This window comes from Mesitornis unicolor, unplaced genomic scaffold, assembly GCF_000695765.1.
Source record: "Mesitornis unicolor isolate BGI_N332 unplaced genomic scaffold, ASM69576v1 scaffold28463, whole genome shotgun sequence".
In the NCBI taxonomy this organism is placed as follows: Eukaryota; Metazoa; Chordata; class Aves; order Mesitornithiformes; family Mesitornithidae; genus Mesitornis; species Mesitornis unicolor.
The window spans coordinates 1-20,715 of record NW_010173058.1 but is presented as its reverse complement, the minus strand read 5'-3'; the positions used below and the strand labels follow the sequence as shown (position 1 = coordinate 20,715).

The window sequence follows — 20,715 nt, the reverse complement described above, 5'->3', positions numbered from 1 at the left end:
CTGCTTTGGTGTCTCAGAACCTAACACTGCCCCAGAAACAGAGTCCTTCCTGGTAACTGCTTCCTTTGCCTCCATCCTCATCCCCCATCGACGGCCTCTTCAGGCTGTTACCCCTAGTCACTACCTCAGAGCACCTATGGGAAAGTACAAAGTATCTCCTTTAAGAACTAAATAATGTAACTTTTAAGCAGAACATTTCAAAAGACTCGCGCAACGGCACGGTTTTGTTATCTGTCCTAACCTGCACCTACCTTCGAGGCTTTGTCCTATCTCAAACGCGAGCAGCAGAAATGAGATCACAGCTTTTGTGCGCTCCAGAGCACTGCAAACACTTTCCACGAGTAAAACATCAGAGCAGATGTCTAGAAAGTTTACCAGATAGTTGTACTCAACAGATTTCTAGCTTTTCATGCCAGATCACGATAAAGGCCACTGGTGTATTTATGAAATAAGGTTATCACTGGCCAAAACATCAAAATAGTTTGCCCTTTCACAGAAGTGTTTTTGAGGGTGTTTTGAGCTTATTTAAGAGAGGTCTGAAGCCTCTGCCAAGTTTTTTGAGGTTACAAAAGCACCGGTTTGCTACAGACCTCTGAAGAGTTCTTCCCCCTAAAAATCAGACTATCTGCACTCACCCCATTGTATCCTGTCAATATTTTACATATTGATATGAAACAGATTACATTAGAAAAGGATTTCCATACACAGCAATGCAGTAAGAAAGCCAAATAGTCTCCATAAATCCCCAGACCTTCCAGAATTTACTCTTTCCTGAATGTGTCGATTACCCAGAAGTTTCACCCCAAAGCAGGTGAATCCAGCAAATCCAACTTCAAATCTGGGGCTGCTACGTGGCCCCTGTGCAGCCTTTGATTGGGAATTGCATCTCTGGGCAGGTGTAGACATTGATCAGCTTTGCTGCTTCGTTAGCCTAATGACACCCACCCCCTGCCACAGACACAGGCTAAACACCGCTTCAGCAAAGCGCATTCAATTACAAGGATTTGGTTTATTGGGTTTCTCTGCCATCAGTGCTTTTGGCTAACTAAAATGTGTTGCTCCAGGAGAGTGAACAGCACAAGAACCCTTCCTACATCAGTGGTTTTGAACTTCTTAAGGTTTACGGACCACCAGCTGAAAGCTGGGAGATGCAGAGATGTCTTAGTTAATTATCAATGATCCACTTGCTGAAATGACAATTCGTAGGTCGACAAGAGCAGAAATCACAGCTGTGCTGCAGTTTACAGCAATGCTGTAAATGGGAACAGAGCAGTGTAGTGATGCTTTAATAAAGGGACTGCACAGAAGATACAGGCGATGAAAAAAGCTCCCTAATAATATCTATTTGGATTGATCTATCATTTACTGATAAAATTTAGTTTCCTTTATTCTCACCCCACAGAATGGGGGTCTGGCATCAAGAAGGTTGCTTGCGATACGTATTACTGCCTAACGCATCTCGTTAATGATCTAAAAATACCCGGAAACCAGAGATTTGGCAAAACAAGCATGTACACCTCTTTGACACTGTCTTCATTACTGAAACCACAGCAAAACACCAGACCCTACCGATTTAGCAGCAGTTGGACAACATTAGAAATGCATCTGGTGAAGACTTCACCAACTGTCTGTTGTCATGGTAACATCCCAGGTAAAAATAATTCCTTGAATAACTTACAAACAGGCAGATGGCACAAAGCCTCCTACGCTCTCCAAATTAAAGGAGATTCAGTAAAGGACAGTAGATGCCAGTTCTGTGAAGTCCTGTATGCTGAAGAGAGCACATCCCCAAGGTCCTCCTCGTGCTGTCAGCACCTCACCCCAGGAATCCCAGAATCCCAGACCGTTAGGGATTGGAAGGGACCTCAAAAGCTCATCCAGTCCAATCCCCCTGCCGGAGCAGGAACACCCAGATGAGGTTACACAGGAAGGCGTCCAGGTGGGTTTTGAATGTCTGCAGAGAAGGAGACTCCACAACCTCTCTGGGCAGCCTGGTCCAGTGCTCTGTCACCCTCACTGAGAAGAAGTTTCTTCTCAAATTGAAGTGGAACCTCCTGTGTTCCAGTTTGTGTTCGTTACCCCTTGTCCTATCATTGTTTGTCACCGAGAAGAGCCTGGCTCCATCCTCGTGACACTCACCCTTTAGATATTTATAAACATGAATGAGGTCTCCCCTCAGTCTCCTCTTCTGCAAACTAACGTGAACAAAAGGAAGACCAGGGATGCTGCAGGAAGCCAAAAGATGATATAGATGTCAAGTCAGCACTTTTTACGTAGGATTGCCCAAGGGATTACAGAAGTGCCCTGAAATCACGATCCTACTCAAAATAAGGAAACGAACCCAGTATCACACCAGGGAACAAAAGCTGCTCTTGTAATTCCTAAAGCCCTGCCCTGCTTATTACTCTTGCTAGGAAATGAAAAACATTACAGACTGTCACCACATCGCACATGCATCGCTGCACGCGCAATATGCGAGCCGATTTTAAAGGATTATTTTCAACAGAAGTTTTCTGAAGACAGGAAAGCTGTGAAATCAGTAACACTGCTGCACAAGACAAATCCCATTCACCTCAACGTGCTGGTACAGACGAACTGGGAGCTGTGCATGAGAACGACGAAACGGTCCACGTGACTGAACCGCATCACTTGTGAAACCCAAATTTCCTCCCTGCCAAGTCACACCCCAATGAAGTCATCTCAACATTTTGACTCAACTCTCTTACTTCTAAAAATAGGCTGAACAAAACCCTTCTTTCTCAAAGGAACTGCGGGCAAAGCGGGCCACCGGCGAGTGGTTTTCACAGGAAAAGCCACGCTCACACCGTTCTTGGGCAGTATCACAAATTCCAATTAAAACCCAGCGCTTTCCTGAAAATAGCGAACAGCTTTCTCCTAAAACGAGCAGATGCCGAGCACTGTTGTCAGAAAAAGCCAGAGCTTTTTCCAAGTGAAACAGATTGTTCAACATAAAGGATTCAAAGTAACCGAGAGACCAGGAAATTAGATCAAAACACACTTTTCCTCCATTAGATATTATTTGGGCTTCCTTTTTTGCATTTATCTGCTACTTTAACCAAGCTTCCCTTGCTCCCCCTAGCGCTTTTCTCAACAGGCGCCCAAGAGAAGGGCAGTAACATTACAACAGTTATTTTGCTTTTGATAGTTTTGTAATATCTTTGCCTACAAGTTCTTCAATACCCACATTTACTGAATTTCCATCTGCCCTGGCCAAATAAAATCACTCATTATTAAAGAGGAAAAGCAAAGACACGTCCTCTCACACTCTGTCCATGCTCTCCAGTGCACTGTGGTCAGTGTAATGCTAAGAAATAAATACTACCTTTTTCACTGAGATCTCACTAGTATCACTGAGTAAATCCATCCGTACCTTTGAGTAAGTTCTCCAAACAAAAATCAAGTATTTATTTTGTGGAGAATCACATCTTCAACTATCAACAGTCTTTTAAAGGGTGAAAGAAAAACATCAGGATTTTAAATGTTACATCTCCTATTTCCATCTCCCAGAAACGAGTGAGGTAAAAACCAAAGTCTGACCCTAATTTACAAGCACGTTGTGCTATGGCCGAGCAGCAATCCGATACATGAATTTGTTCAGGTTTGTCTGCCTGTTTCTCTCCTTACATCTCAGTGAAATTTAACTTGACCATTTTCTCCACAAGCTCAAGTCACTCAAAACCATCCTTCACAGCAACAAATAAAATCTCCATAAAGATGAAGTAATCAGCACCATTACTCCTGGTGTGTCTACCTGCAAGTGAATACTTTGTTTTTCCCCAATGATGCAATGCTCAGAGTTTCAGAGCAGTACAATGTGCTGCCAGCACCAACCAGCAAACAAACCAGAGAGATAATGGCATCTAGCTCCGTGATCAGTACGTGGTGCTACCAGCCACATTTGGCTTAAAAAATGGAAGGCAGGATACAGCAGGGATACTGTCAAACACAAATTCTAAAAAGATCAAACAGCAGCAGCTCCTTTAAGGAGTGGATTTAAGCACAAATTCCAAAAGCACACAGGCGAGTTCTTTTAGAACTATTACTTGGAATAAATACAGAAGTTATTAACACCTATGACATTAAGTTGTACACCACCACACACTGGGAAAAGGCTTTTCCCCTTCGCAGTGTAATCGGAACACTGCGAAACACAAAAGCGAGGCGTTTCTCTAAACTGCAACGAGTTTCTTGAAAACCAGCACATTTCAGTTACCTTAACAGCGAACACGCTCATACTGAAAGAGACTGCTACGTTTTCTCTGTACTGTGCACTCCAGCCACAGCACTGCAGTATCTGCACAAGATCTCTGCATGCTGAAGCCGTTATGAACTTTTTCTGCTAGCCACAAAGGCAGGCAGCAGGTTGAGACATCGTAACTTTTAGCTATACAGCCAAACAGGTTTCAGCTAAGGGCTCACAATTTGTTGGGGTTTTTTGTTGGTTTTGTTTGGTTGTTGTTTGGGGTTTTTTAAGAAAATATTTACCTGAAGGCTATAAATATATCACAGCAAAGGTACTTAATTATTTTTTTTTAAGATCTAAAGCAAGAAATAAAAGTTGTGTAACTAACATTCCTCTTCAGGGTCCAGATGGCACTGAATTAGCCTTGGCTCTGGCATCACCAGTTGTAAGTGTCCTGACATAACATGGAACTAAGAGCAGGTGCTTTTGTTAGATAGTAACATACTTCTAAAATGCAGTATTGCTTCAAGAAGTCAGTTAAAAAAAAAGCTATCAAGTCAAATTAGTGAAGTTAAGAGTTGGGAAACACAGCCAACCGCTGTAAAATAAACACTGTTTAGAGCTTGACTTCTATTGGGAAAGGTCTTTTCTCACCCCAGTGACCCAGGGCTGCAGTACTGCCTCCTGAAGGCTACAGGATTATTTCCAACTCTTTCCTTCAGCTTCTCTACCATAGAAGGAGAAAGGAAAGCACAAATGACAGCCACTGCACGCACACAGATTACCTTTGAGGAATGGTAATATTCAAAGCAGCTCAAATCTCCTCTGCAGAGTCCTGCAAAACCCCTCTGCAACCATCACATGTGCTGACAGCCACCGAGTTATTCAAGCAAAACATCTCTCAAATGAGACTTAATTCACAAGTCGGCACAAAGGGCGATTATAACATAGGAAGACAACTGAAAGCAGGGAAAAAATGAAAATGACGTCAAACTTGCTAAATATGTATTGTTTATTAAGGCTTGTATTCTCCTAGAGGAAAAAGTTAATCTGATGCTGTCCATTACCCCTTACAGGCAGTAACAGTCCAGAGACAGAGTTATACGTTCTAAATACAAGTCTAAATGATACAGATTAAACTTTATTTAAATTGGAGGTCCTTTTGGAGTAAATAGTATTCAGAAGATACTTGCTTTCTAATATAGTAAAAGATCCTCTACAATAAACACGTGCAGATTCAGTGTGCTAGAGCAGCGGACATGAGCACCATTTCCATGCTTAATTGGAACTCCAGTTGGTGACAGGTTCTCCGACGGTCCCCTCACTCCACAAAAACAGGACAGCAAATTCAGTTTCTTAAAACAGGTTTTTTTACTCATCCAACAGAAAAAAAAATTAGACATACACACTGTCAATTTTAAACATCTGAGGCATAATCCATCATATTATCCGTACTATTAGTTCCTACGTTAAAGCTCAGCATTATTGGTATAAAAAACTTTAAATGGCATTAGGATTTGAGGGGGGGTGGGAGGGAGTAATGAAGGGAAGGATTAAAAATGATCTGCAATTAACTAATAACACCTGAAAGCTGAAACAGGTTTAAACACATTGTCCAAAACCCCTGCAATGTTGATAGCATCACATTATTATTTAATTAAGCTACAAAAACCGTAAAGCAGAATTATGGCTGAGAGAAAGCATCTCGCTCACTCTCGGCAGGATATGGTATAACAAATGCACACTGAAGCACTGGTTAACAGAATGTGAAAGGGAAATATTTTCCAGAGAAACAATTCCACTGACAATTTGATTTTCTACTAGACAGAAAAAACCAACATGGCGCATTAGCAATTTCAAAAGTGTAATTGTACAGATAAATAAAGAGGCATAGCAGCTGCACAAAGTGATCAGAAATTTAGGTTCTTTTCATTTCAAAACTCTGAAGTGCGGTATCTTAAGTTTTTTAAATGACCAAAAAAAAATTTCCAAAACAAAAAATATCAATGCATGGTTTCTTACTTCCGCCATGAAGAAAAAGGGTTTGGGAGGAGGATAAAGGAAGATTTTTGTCATGTATTCTCCATAATCTCTGTATCTGGCTAGGAACATAATTTGTGCCAAAATAAAGTCTTTGGGAAGCATTGACACTTGAGTATGCTCATGTATAGGTCCACATTAGGTTAATATAACTGTTTACCAACTTATAAAAATAAAAACAGACACACCTTTATTAATGATTTCTACAGAATTTTACATAGAAAAAAAGATACAAATTAATGCAGATCCACTTGGGCAAAAATAAACTACAATGTACTTAAAGATGCGACAACTTAATTTCCCCTGCACGAGAAGATATATTGGAGCTGAAAGCTTTAGTTTGTCCTGATGCCAGGATACAGCACCAGTATACTTAAATTTTGTTTCTCATAGTCGAATTTAATATCAGTTCTAGAATATATATCAAACTGTATATGTTTATTCTTATTGTTTGTTGCGATTCTGACGTTCCTGCAAAGAGAAAAGAGTTAAAAGTTAAGATTTTAGTAAAATTAACAAACTAAAGGTGTTTAGTAGTATAACAGCACTAATGTGACCCCAGAAAACTAAACACTGTTAAAACATTGCTGCTATGTTTTACAGATACATTGTCTATAAGTGACAAACCCAAAGGCTTGGTAACTTAATATGAAGTGCAGCTTCAGGTGGAACAGCAGAGCTAATACCCCCACAGCCACCTCAAACCGGCAGCAGATGAAGGTCAGACCCGCAATATTCTACTTTCTGGATTACTTTAGCTACTGCAATACTAGCATAACCAGTACATAAGCAGAAGAATGATGATAAATTAGTGAACTCCACAAAAACAGGATCATTTTGAAGCACTCAGATGACTTTGGAGTTTAGTTGCATTCAATGAAAGCAGGATTTGAGCTCTCTAGAAACTCTCTTCCTAATTCTTCCTATACTGTTCAACTGTTCTAGGAGACACCATGAAATACTTGACAAGCCAGGGGCGGAGAAAAAAATACATCATCAAGTGGAAGAAGTGCTGTGCTTTTGCATTACCTGATAAAGACCAGCATGGCTGGACTGAACAGCCCAAGAATTTCTAAAAGCCTTCCAGGACATAAGCCAGGAGGCTCTTTCAAGTCTCAACAGTTTCTGCTGAGCACAAATACCGAAAGGTGATCGACGGGGTACCTGCAGGCATCCCTCAACCGCTGCAAGTCTTAATCTGACCAACTTGTGCTCTCTCAGCTACACAGCCACATCCCTGCTCTGTCTCAGAGCGGAGCCTCTGACCAGGGCTTACCCAGGGAAGCTGAGCAATGCAAGGACAAAAAGGAGGGACATTTTCAATAACTGCTTCAGGAACCCCGTAATTTGCAGAACACACAGGAGACAGCAAGGTAAGTTGAATAAAATACACTGCTGTCTCTTTAACCCAGTGCATTTTTCCAGCTAAGAGACCATGCAGGTGTTAAACACCCAAACAGGCATGGAAAGACTCTGCTTTGTGTACTGCACTCAAATGCATTAATACGGCACCAAATCCTATTTCAAGCAAGAAAATCGTGAAATAGCCTAAGCATAAACATGAGTCAACTCCTAAACTAACGCCTTCAGATTTCACTTGGTTTGTGGAACCTGTCTGTATAAAATTCATCTCAGAATTGTTTCAGTTGCAATGTAAAGCTTATTGGCAAATATACCAAACATTACAAATAAAACAGACTGTATTTGCTGCTTCAGCTGGTCACAGCATAAAACCAGAAGAGTTTTGTTTTAAACGGAATGTACTGATTTCTGCCTCCAGGCAGAGTAATATTAGTATTTCCATTTCCATAATAAAATTAAGTCAACAAATTCTAGTACAAATTCTTAATCTATAAGACAAAGTAAAATCAACAAAACAGACCATGTAAAGTGCTTTTTGTTGGTTTTGGTTTTTTTAAATTTATTTTAATCTCTATTCCCCCTATCTTTTAATTGCTGACTTATGATGAACTGTCAATGAAAGTCATTTCTTAGTGGCAGAGTACCAGAACATATTAGGTGTTGTATGTTCTTAATGAAAAGAACATATGGCTGCCCAAGACTTCAAACAAAAGGTACTTAGAAGGAATCTAAAACTAAATCCTATCAACCCCATTTTCAGGCTTCCAAAAAGTAATTATCCCATCCTACTCCCATTTCTAAGGTGCCAAATCCCCTTTACTCTGCTTCACTGCCCTACCACGCTCATCAACCCGTTCTTTCCCATTGCTGCCTTACATCACTTATTTTTAGTTGTCTGTATAGTCATCTCCCCTGACCCTCACAAACCCACTTTCTTTGGAAGTCTGTGTCTTCCATTCTCACAGACTAGTCCCACATAAACAGAACACAGGCTAGCACCTGAGACTTCTACCTGGTACCTAAAAAGTATGCTCATGGTATGCAAAGACTCAGCTCAGGCTTTATAATTCAGTAAAAAGTGCTCTCTATTGAGCAAATTATTAAGCAGTTCGTCCTACCTTGCTGCTTGCTTTCTCTCTCAGGGGCTAATCTGAGTCTTCCTTTTCAAACGTGTCTGACACCATATAAACTCACAGGAAGGAAACTGATGCAACAATTCTTCACACTCTTGAGCATGGCTGCTTTTTAGAAGCTCTAACTCTCAAATTCTCTTCCTTACTGCTATTTAGCACTACTGCAAGCAAGAACAAGCAATTTTGTGAGTAACTACGAAAACTGTTTATTTTGGTTCTGAAGATCCATCCGGAGCCTTCATAGTTTCTTTTCTCCAAGAGAGTTCTCTGGTATCTCACAAGGGAGCTCCTGCTGCATACTTTTCCTTTGTGACATTAATACGTATAGTCTTCAGACACAGGAAAAACAGGTTTTCACAAAATCTGCAAAAGCTTTCATTTTGGAGACACTCATCCCTGTCAAACTTCCATTCCCTTCACCTCAGTCAGAAGTAGCTGTCACCTTTCCTACTAAACTTAAGGTCAGTGGGATGAAAGCATTCATCTTCTGACACAAAGATATAAATGCTTTCTTTATATTAGGAAACAATTAGATTTAATCTTAAAAAAGAAATGTTTTCTAACTAGTTTTGGTGGAAGGACAATATTCCACCTTTAAAAGTTCTGTGTCAATGAATGAGAGCATACTGCAAGGAAATACTTCCCCAACACTAGAAGAAAATGAGTATCCAAATGCCAACATGCACTAGTAGCTAACAATCTGCAATCTTTAATCATCCAAAGTGAGAAACAGTAAGCTTGGTGATTCAGGAGCTTTCTGAGATAAGACTACTCAGCTCTTCCAGCACAACTCCAAGGTGCAGACCCTGGAGTAGCCAAGTGCCTTGACACAGATCAGAGGTGACAGCACAGCAGCCCATCCCATCACTCTGACCTTTAGTTAAATACAGGTCTATGAAGCCAAATTGCTGAGTAGATCAACCCATCTGTCCTACCACATGAGATGGAAATAAAAAAACACCTCCAACAAGTTTATTTTCCTTACAAGTTTTTTAACTTTGGAAGACAGTTTTGTTAAGACTATGCAAGCATGTTTCTAGGGCACGTTAATAATTATTGCCACATTATGCTGTATTTTCTTTTAACAGAAGTTCTCTCACACACATTGCAAGTTTTTACATTTTAAGAGTGTGAGATCTGATCACAAAGGTGGCTCTTTGTGGACACTGCAGAAGCCCTGGAAACAGACTGGAAAATGGTAGAAGGGTCAGGAGCAAATTCATGCCACTCATTCTTTCGCTATTTCACTCTAGACACCAATACCCAATTATTCCTTTCCAGGTTCTGGGTCACCAGACTAAGTTTAAGTAGTTCATTATGACTGCAAATCAAAAGCTGGACTTACACCCCAGCATCAGCAAATCTTCCCTCAATTGCAGATGATTATACAGTCCTTAAGCAACACTGGTAACACTGGTGAATCTCTGGCACAGTAGTAAATGTCATCCACCATTATACACACACCTAATCCTCATCTGGTGGCATGGTGTCAACATAGAGGCTTCTCGATCAGTTAAACTCCAGTTAAACACTGGAGCTTCCTATGCAGTTTAGTTACAGAAACACTGGCTACTAACAAACTGTAACCATCTGAAAAAAAGAACTGAAATGCTAGTGGCTTGCACTGTACGGATTACATGAAGTTATTCTTCTCAACTAATTATCTGTATATAAATGAAATTAAAGCTTTCAAGCCCTCCATATGGAGATTTTTAAGAATTCTGGCCCTTTGTAACCACAGAAGTGGTAAAATAGAAGCACAAAATTTCAACAAGTAATTTTACTGCTGAACAGAGTATAAGTAATTAATAACACAGCAACTTGAAAAGCAATTAAGATGGCATATATACAACCAACCATCTCAAAACATCAATTAGGTCATAAGATAGCTTAACCAGCAAGAAGATTCTTCAAAAATTGGTTATAGGAAGGCTTCAACTTCAGTAGCACAAACTCCTCAACAGTAAGAGGTTTAAAGGTGCGCATATCCTGCAAAGAAAGTTTTCTGGTAATAAGTTGAACTTCTAAAACTCATTTAGTCAATGAAGGGAATATTAACTTTCTGACAATAGTTTTACAGAATTCAACTAGGCAATCAGGATCTTATTTTTCATTCCCTCACTGTTGATCTGTTTGACCCCTCTAACACCACTATCTTCGTGAGTGCACCTCGATTGTCTCTATATATTGTCCCATTTTCTAAGCTATTTGGAGGAATCTAAGAAATATTAAATTAGACTTCAGAGTTTATTTTCTGAATGTGTCCTACAAGCTAGTTTTAAATGAGGCAGAAAAAAATGCATTATTTTGAAAAACTGATCCCATTATAAAGCAGTGACCCAGGTAAGATTATTATATCAGCACATGAACTGAATGTGGGAAATAGTTGTGTATATGAAAACAACCCAAAGTGGGCCCAGCCCAACACTTGAACATCAGCTCCCTGAGATACTACAAAGCAACGCAAGTTCAGTGTTCAGTATGCAGCCGTCATGATCTTCCTCAGGCCAGTAAGTTAACCAGTCAAGACTATTTCCTATCACTTTCCCAGTACTCTCACTCCTCAAACACACACATTATTCTTCCCTCAGATTTGTCAACAAATCACAGAGGGACTCAGCATTAAAAAACCCAAAACAATCCTGTCCCATATACTGTAAACACTGGACAAAGGAACCAGGGCATTTTGACTTATTCAGGATTCTCTCCTATGTAAGGGAACACCTCTCTTCAAGATACGGGTTGCATTAAATATTGAATTGCTAATTGTCTACTGAAGGAATGAAGTGCTGAAGTAAAGGCTTTTATGTTTTAGTTTGTGGAACCTCACACGGAGCACACAAGAAAAACTCCAAATCTTAAGCTCTCCCACCCTGCTGCGTTGAGGTATGCTACGTACATCGTACCTCACAGCTAGGAACTGTCAAGCTAAAAAGTTCTGATGACACTGATCTCCTTTTCTCGTAATTCAAGGGTACACATTCTGTGAAGACAGTTTAAGGCAATTTTATCTGCACTTTTAAATGGCAATAAAACTTTTAAAATGGGCAACTTCAATTTAAGCTCCAGGAACACGCATTAAGTCTTCGCTTCAAAAACATTCTGAAGAAAATGTGAGCTGCACTAAACCAGCCTGTCAAAAAAAGATTTGAAATGCTATTAAAAAAAAAGTGTATGGAACGCTATTAATATCAAGCAACTCTTAAGCATTACTTAGCCCGTAACTACAAATCCCAACACCATTATTTTGTCAGCCCGTTAATTCTGTGTAATTAGAGAAAGGTATTTGTGAAACTGAGGTCATGGGATGGACAGGGACAGATGTCTACTGAGGCAGACAGAGCCAAGAAAGTGTATGTAAGTTTTTACTACATTTTCCTAGTTACTGTCTGAATTTCTCTTGCTACATCTTCACTCAAAAATTCTTTCCAAGAATTGGTAGACAGATTAGACCTGGGAACTGTAAACTTTATTTACCCAAATAATAATACATGTGACTTCAGTAGCAGAAACACAATCTTTCTAGTGCTATTCCAGCATTTCTAAGCAACTCTCTTTTCCAGAGATGAACTGAACAAACGAAATCAGGCTTCTTGCTCTTAAAAGTGATGTGCAAATTCCAAATGCCAATGCAGGTATCACTTTTGAGAACCCAGTTCTAGACAAATAGTGTTAAAACCTCGTATTTATAAGGCAAAAATAGTGACTGGCAATCACTGGCAGAATCCAATCCTGACACAGAAACTATCTTCCAGTTTATTAACCATTTAAGATAAAAAAATAAATCAAACTCCAAAAAACCTGAACATAATGTCTCTTAACTGCATTACTGCTTAACTTTCTACTTTGAAACTCATTAACTATGAAATTGTCACAGAGAAATAAGCATCAGTTTGTTTTGTGTTGTTAAACACAAATAAAACCATCAAGCTGAGATGTATCAAAAACATTTCAAATTCCTACTTACATTTTTTCCACCATAGCAGCCTTCACATTTCATTTTCCCCATATCTGTGTATAAAATAAATTTTTTAATAAGTTTACCTTCCGCACCACCTCCTCCTCTTCTTGGCGCTTTTCATAATGAGAAAAGTCATCAAAGATGGAGGTCGTGTGCTTGTAAGTAGCAATAATTTTAAGCACTTGTTTTGCTTTTTCTAAGGGCACCTCCTGTGTATCACGGGAGTTTGTAACAGGTTTGTTGTCATTGTTTTCCAGCCTGATGTGTCGGAGCTGGTTGTTGGGCACATCCTTCACAAAGATCCACTTGACATCAAATTTCCCCTTCCACTTGTCCTGAGACCAGACACCTGCACTGGTGCCATAGTCCACAGGTGATTTCATCTCCGCTACTCCACAGAAGTGTCCACTGCCATTGACACTGAATAACAAGTAAACTGGACCCTTGCTATTCATGGACCGAAAAGCACTGTCCAGGCGTTTGTTGCCATGTTCTGTACTACACCAAATAGAATACTTAATGGAACGATGAATATCATCCTCAGAATAGCTCTTTATTATGAACACACGTCCATTTTTAAGGTTCCATTCAAAATCTTTAGGGTTATAGCTGTGAGCAGCTTTCAGTTTTTCAAGAACAGGATGGGACTCTCCACTTGGAACAGGGTTTGGCTGAGTACTGCCAGCCGTGTTGCTGTCATTACCAGTTCCTCCACTTTGGCCAAAAGCTGCATTTCTGTTGCGAGGAGCTACCCAGCGATTTTGGGGTGGCTGCTGAGGGGTCTGATACTGTGGCTGAGTCAATGGAGGAGGCTGAGTTGGAACAGGCTGAACAATTTGTTGCTGTGGCTGTGGAACAGACTGAGGAGAAGGTATCTGTTGGGGGGCAGGAACTTTTGCCACAGGACCTTTGTTGTCCCAAGTACCTATGTCCATGTTATGCTTTATAGGTGGAGGAGGCAATGCTCCTCCGATTACAGGTCCAGTTTTTGTTTTCATTTTAGGCTGTGGTTTCGCGGGCTTGCTAGCTATAGCAGCCCAAGAGGTTGGTTTAGATACTGGCAAGTTTACATTAGATCCACCATTACCAGAGAGGGCACCTGTCATCCCGGCACTGCTGACAACAGAACCGACTGTTTTCACTGCCGAAGTTGTGACATCTCCACCAATCTTCAGTCCAACCATTCCCTGTTCAATACTGTTCATTCCAGGAGCTTTATTTAATGTATCATTATGAAATCCTGTTTGCCCATCCACAATGGTACCACCCAGTGAGCTAGGCGGGTAGCTGTAACTGCTCCCATATGCTGAGCTTTGAGTCTGCTGTCCTTGGGATCCACTTGTTCCCCAAGCTGAGAAGGCAGGATTTTCAGGGAAAAAGTTAAACCGGTGTTGATAGATATTATTTCCCAGACCCCCTGGCTGTCCAAAAACAGCATCGTGCATAAAATGATGATCTCCATTACTGAGCTGTCCATAGGTGGTGAGATATGGGATAGGAGGATCTCCTCCTGTAGACCATGGTGCTTCACTGAGAGAGTAAGGGAACCCAATAGATGGTGGATAATAACTGGACAGATAGGGATCAGTCATTGATGGATAGCTACTGTTCTGTTAAAGAAAAAAGAAAAGGTAACTTTTTTAACAGATATAAACCTCCCCCCTTTGTTTATAAATATCCACAATACTGTTCATCACTAAACAGAAAAGAAAAATATAGACAAGGTAGTTTAGTTTCTAATCACAGATCTTAGTTCATACTCAGAGAGTCAGGGCTAAAATGCAATATCTGGGCATCTATAATATGCCCCAGGACTAGTGCCTTACAATGAGGCTAGTACTTGAGACTTCAAAATCATGCAAAATTATTTACATTAAAGGGTATTTAGTGACTTCTAAACAATATCCAGCATTTCTAGATCACTAAATGGGAGACATTTTAGAATAAATTACTTTAATACGATAACACAAAATACATGATGACAGGCCTCATTATGGAACGGCTTTGAGGGGCCAACAGTCCTCAACAAGCAAAACATACCTGAAGTGGTAAAACATGCAAAGGCTACTTCTGACATAGACAGGCTCACAGTGAGATCACACACTAAGAAACATGCCATATTCGCTGTAAGCAGCCTTAATAATTAGAAACTGAAAATACAGTGACTGGTATACTAGAGACAGATATATGCAAATATGGCATGTGATATATCCCATCCAAACCATTTGGGAAAGACCCAATTCAGCCTTTTGCAAAAGTCTCTTCCTCCCTCAGTCGTAAAGTTACAAATGTGCAAGACTGTTTGAGTGTCCTTCCAAATGGGTCGTCATCTCCGCTCTGTGAAATACATGACTGAGCAGCTATAAACTGGCAGATACCCATCTGAAATTCACGATTTTCTTCCTTTCAACCTGCTCCTTAGACCAAGCAGAGAAGCCTTTCCTTCCACTCTAAACCTTCAGCTAATACCTGGATTTTTAACCATTCCATATGTTTCTCATATTCAACACGCAAAAGACCACATACAAGTAGGTTTTGCTCCTCTCAAAATAAACTTGAAGCACATATATTGGAAACCTTCCAAACTGACACTCTAACTGTAATTACCGGTGAGGGGGAGGGAAGGTCAACATCTCCTGTTAATGACTCAAACACTAGCTAGCCTTTCCTTACTCATGGAGAAAGATTATTTCAAGAGGAGGAACCAAGATTTCTTTCAAACTCCAAGATTTCAAACTTGAAAAAGTATCTGCAAAAATCAGCAAAACTGCACTGGAACTTCAGTAATTTTTACAAAAATCAGATTATTTCTCAGCTCATTCAAAAAATGAAGTAAAAAAACTCCTTGCTGAAAATAAGAATACTACTCAACTGATACACTCATTTTTACTGCGCATTTTTCAACGACTCTCATGATAGCCCAGAGTAATTCAATATCCTTACCTTCTCTATACAGAATGATACTATAAAAATGTCTCCAAGACTTAGAGTACTACAACCACTTCTGAGATTTAAATAGTCTGAACCCAGCATTATTGATTCAATAGAAAATCTGCCACTGCTCAAGCTGCCCTTATTTACGTGAAAATTCTACCATTAACAAGAGGTACACAAATATGAGCTCAAATAAAATACATTTTCTGAGACTCCCAAGCTAGAATAATCAATATTTAGCATATGAAAACATCGTTTTTCTGAAAGACTTTGCCTGGAGTTTGCTATGTGTTATATCTTAGTGTTAATATTAAAAAAATGTAAAAAAAGTCCAGATGAAAGTAGTTCTTTGGAGATATTAGTGTTTATAAATTCTACAGATTTGGAATTTAAGACAAAAAAAAAGCCTAGAAGAAGCGTTTTGTCCTAAAGTATTTCTGCTAAAGGATTCCAAACAATTCCTGAGACTGTCACCTCCTGTCACACAGCCTGTAAAGTTTCCACAAGGATTCCAACAAGATAAAGGAAAGTTTCAAATTGAATGCTTTGTAAGGATGTTTGCTATTCTGACTGGCTTTATGCCAGAGTGAGTAAAATAAACCCTGACAGAAGTCCTTCACTGCAACAGCAGAACATCTATTTTAACAAACTTATCCTTGACCTTTCTGCATCCTTATTTCTTTTTTATTTTTTTAAATTATATAAAAACAAAATCACAACAAACTCAAACTCAACCATTCTGTTAATTAGGAAGACTGTAAGAAAATCCTCCTTTCTCCTAAAGTACTCTGCTTGCCAGAGTAATTCCCTGTTCCTTATAATTAACTTTTCAGTTCTGGCTGACATTACATGAGGGATGCCTTTCTTGCTTCGAGTATAACTTGTACATGAATACTCTGCATCACTCAGTTCCCCTTGCTTTTTAAAAAGTTCATAGTGTTTTATAACAAAAAGCTCTCAACACCTCAAATTTTACCTGTATTAAGTACTGCTACTTGGAAACCAGAACCTTTACGGAAAGGAAAAGAAGGCACCACCACTTAGCTGCAGTTTTCAACAGCAAGATGGATGACAATTATATTTTATTATATAACGTGCTTAATACTCATTTCAAAGACTAATTTATAACTATAAAAGATGAAACGAACAAAATATTACCAACCTACATTTGATCTTTGATGTCAAATATATTGGTCTGTCAGCTGGGGTTTTAATTTCTTAAGTATTTGTTTAAAATATCTCGTTGGTTGCAAATCCTCCTTTTTTTGTAAGTCACTTATATTTTAAACGGCTGAATAAATCGGACTGAATAACTCAACAGTAAGGCTTTGTTCAGAAACACGGTTGTCTTCAGGACAAAATCTCACAGTCCTAATTAATGCTACTGTCACTTTCCACTTAAAATTGTAGGACAACCTACACAATTGTTTCTTGTGGCATTTCAACTTCTTACTCCAGTATAAATAAATCTGTCAATGGAGCTACATTTTCACATAAGAAAACTTTCAGAATTATGGTAATTTTAACAGTCATAGCAATTTTTTAATTTAAACCTTATAATTCGGCTTGTACACATGTAAGACAAATTTCCTAGAACTAGGAATAGATTATGGCTCTTTTTTTTCCCCCTATATAAAGTTTAACGTTCAGTATATTTCACATTAGAAAAGCATATCTTGGTTTTAAGCAATTAAAGATTACAAGTGTGATAAAGTGGAATTTTAAAAAATTAGAGAGTTGAAAACCTCAATTTCTTTCAAAACTGATTTTATATTAAAAAGGGAAATTTTACTTTATTTTCTCCACAAATCTCTTATACCTGCTATAGTACACTAGCTCCTGAGAAGAGGAAACATTTCCCATTAAATAATTTTAATGTTGTGTAAGTCTAGAGAACAACTCTATGCTGCAGAGGACGACAAAGCTTAGCTCAGGAGCCAGAGCCCACACAGTGCACAGCTCAGAAGGAAGTTTCCTGTCATATGTAGAATCATATGCACTTGTCCTTCCCCACTGCTGTCTCAATTGCTTTCAGGATGGAAATGAGCTCAAGTATATCCACACTGTGCTAAAAAAAGGCTATACCTTTCCTGAAGGCTGCTATGATCCAAAACAAACTTGTAACAGTTCCATCTATCTGACTGCCCCAACAAACACATTTAAAACTATGTATGTTTTACAAGCAAGTTCAGTGATGTCACCAACATAAACTGGCATCTCTCAGTTTCAGGCTGAATTATAAATTTCCCTTCTATAACATAACATTTAGCCCTTCTGCCACGAAACAGTAGCCTACGTCTGGTAGGCCTCTGTCTCTGAAACAGTATTTTATATTTGTGAAAGAAAACTTTTTGGACCTCCAGTTTCTATACATTTTGTTCATGTTAAAGATCTGAATGTTAAGGCAAAAATTACTTCAATTATAAGATACCTTAAATTTTAATGGCATTTAAGACAAGGATGCTGATTTAACATGCATTACAATGAAATGGATTACATTATGAGTTTACATTACAGTGCCTTACTCTTAAAATAACACATTTAATTCTTAACATATTTTAGAGGACATGGAAGAACAGCAGTATCTGGTGAAGTGTAAAAAGCAAGTGGGACAACTCTACCAGCTACCTAGAAAGCATCAAAACCAACTTTCAACTACACTAATTTCTAGAATTATACAAATTATCCAAATCAAGAAAGACCAAAAGCAGAGCCTTCAGACTCCCACATGCAACTCATCCATCAAAGAACTGTCAGAAAATATAGACTGTCACAGTTCAACCCTATCAACAACCTGCAATTTGAGGAGCAATCAGCAGACACTAGTTGGAGCATTAACTTCATTTTCACTTGTGACCATCTGGATATGCAGAGTAATATTAGCTTTGCGAGCACAAATGCTAGTTGTATTACCAAGTAACACAATATGCCAGTCATTTCTTTTTCCATTTCTATTTAAGGAATTTGCTCCCTCAACACAGACCCATGAATTGAATGCCAACAGCATGCCTAAGAAAAAAAACTAAGTTAAAAATACACTAACCTGATTTGACTGCCCAGAAAGGTAAGGTTCAAAATCGTTGTCATGAACTGTATCCTTCTGATGTAACGAACCATTTTGTACTAGAAGAAAAAGGTTACAACATATTATAATACTGCTTAGAAGCATTTCAGTAAGGAGTTCCACCTTATGTTATTTTATGAAAAGCCGTATTCTTTCTTCAGAGCATGAACTCACAAAAAGACCAATGGACATTTTTCCTCAAAAGAATTTCTCTTTATACTATTGCTTATAAAAAAAAAATTGAGTAAATCTATTTTTTTTTTAATCTACAGTTGAGAGTGAATGGACAACTCATGTGATGTAATTCTGAACAAAAAAACAGTTACTGACAATAATCTTGTGAAAAATATCAGGAAACAACATCCAATGTTCTGGTCCATGATTAGAACTCTCAGAAACTAATTCTCCCACCATGCATTATTCACTGCTTGTTTAAGTTCAGTTGGCTAAAGTAAGATGAGGTGAAGTTACATTTAATTATGAAATGACTGCTAAAATGCCTTGATATCTTGACATTTTCATGAAAATTTAAGTCTCAACTTTCTCACATGTAAAACAGAGATGTCTGCCATAATTGAAGGCCTAAGTTAATGTGCGAAAAGCATTCAAAACCCACTACTGAGATATATACAAAACCAATATTGTTATTAGGTCACTTTATATAATTTTATTTTTTGATATAAAAAACCAAGATCAAACACATTATGTGATAGGTAATGATGCTATGATTTCATAGAACAGCTAAACTAAAAGTAACACTACACCAAATAAAATGTTTAGCAAACAAGTTTGGGCCTTTTCCAGACTATTTCTGCAAAGTTTGTCAGGGAGAGTAGAGGTAAAAGAGTATTTACAAACACAGGAAACAGCATCAAACTTTCTGTAACTAGAAGTACCTGGAGTTTTAAGTCAGGTTAGATCTATTAAAAAGCAGTTATGAGTTGAATTTTGCTAATTTCTAAGCCTAAAGAGTTACACACTTATCAGCAATGACAATAATAATCAAGCTATTTTCCTGTTACTAAATTTAATTTCAAATGAAGCATGGGAGTTATCATAAAAAACTTGTTATTGCATCAGAAGTTAACTATTTTTTTATCTAAATTCCTTAAATATTTAAGCTTGTAGGCTTCTGTATGACAGCTAGTACATGTATCAGTCAACAGCAGACCAGTAACACAACTGTATTTATATGGTAGGAAAAGACTAAGCAAAGTATATAAAAATATCTATTAAATAGGCATATGCTTGTGACTTTATGTAGAAATTTGCTTTATTTTAAGGAAATAAAGAGCATTATTATGTTTAGCACAACACAAAATCTTTTCCACTGTAAAGTCAGTAGAATTAAGTGTGATGCAAGTAAGCTTGTACAAATAACAGTTCAGGGTATTTTTGAAACAAAGCACAAATTCCTTTGTTCCAGATGTTATCCATGAGGACTAAGAGCAACACCTTCCTGCTCACCCATAGGTACCTGCATAATTCATTTATTACAGTAACAACTTAAACGACCAGATCTCAGCATAATCCTTACCTTTATTATCCTGTCCTTTCGGTCTCTGGGAAGCCATGGTACAAGATGGGATAAAAGAAAAGAAAAAAAAAGGAAAATAAAAAAGTTAATTTTAGAAAAACACTCAATCTGTCACTGCAAGGCACAGAGCTTTTAAGAAAGGGTAAGAGGCTGACAAAAATGGCTAACAACACATCAGCGTTTGTTTAAATTGGGGTTGAGGAGTACGTTTCACGTATCATTCAGCACTGGCCTTCCTTAGAAATGGCTACGGCTCTCCAGAGGCAGTGGAAACGTGCTGTGCCCACGGGGGAAGTTCACGAGGAACACTAAGCCCCAAAGAAGCCGAGAGGGAGAGGAAAAGCCTCTCCCCGGCCAGACGCAGGCACCGGCCTGCAAGGGAAACCCCCCGCCTCGGGGGTGGGGGAGGTGGCAGGCCCCGCGTTTCGTTTCGCCACTTACCTGAGGGTCAACGCTTGTGGCAGACATAATTCATGTACA

At 38.8% G+C, this 20,715-nt stretch overlaps 1 protein-coding gene across 1 annotated transcript; it reads right to left on the bottom strand.

The window, feature by feature from the left end:
• Positions 1-5,198: 5,198 nt before the first annotated feature.
• On the bottom strand, positions 5,199-20,715 carry YTHDF1 (YTH domain family, member 1). Its single transcript, XM_010180597.1, has 5 exons — positions 20,677-20,715; positions 20,236-20,260; positions 18,678-18,757; positions 12,784-14,310; positions 5,199-6,715 (listed from the first exon to the last, which is right to left on the bottom strand). The coding sequence occupies exons 1-5, from the start codon at positions 20,701-20,703 to the stop codon at positions 6,689-6,691; spliced, it is 1,686 nt and encodes a 561-aa protein (XP_010178899.1). The 5' UTR covers positions 20,704-20,715; the 3' UTR covers positions 5,199-6,688.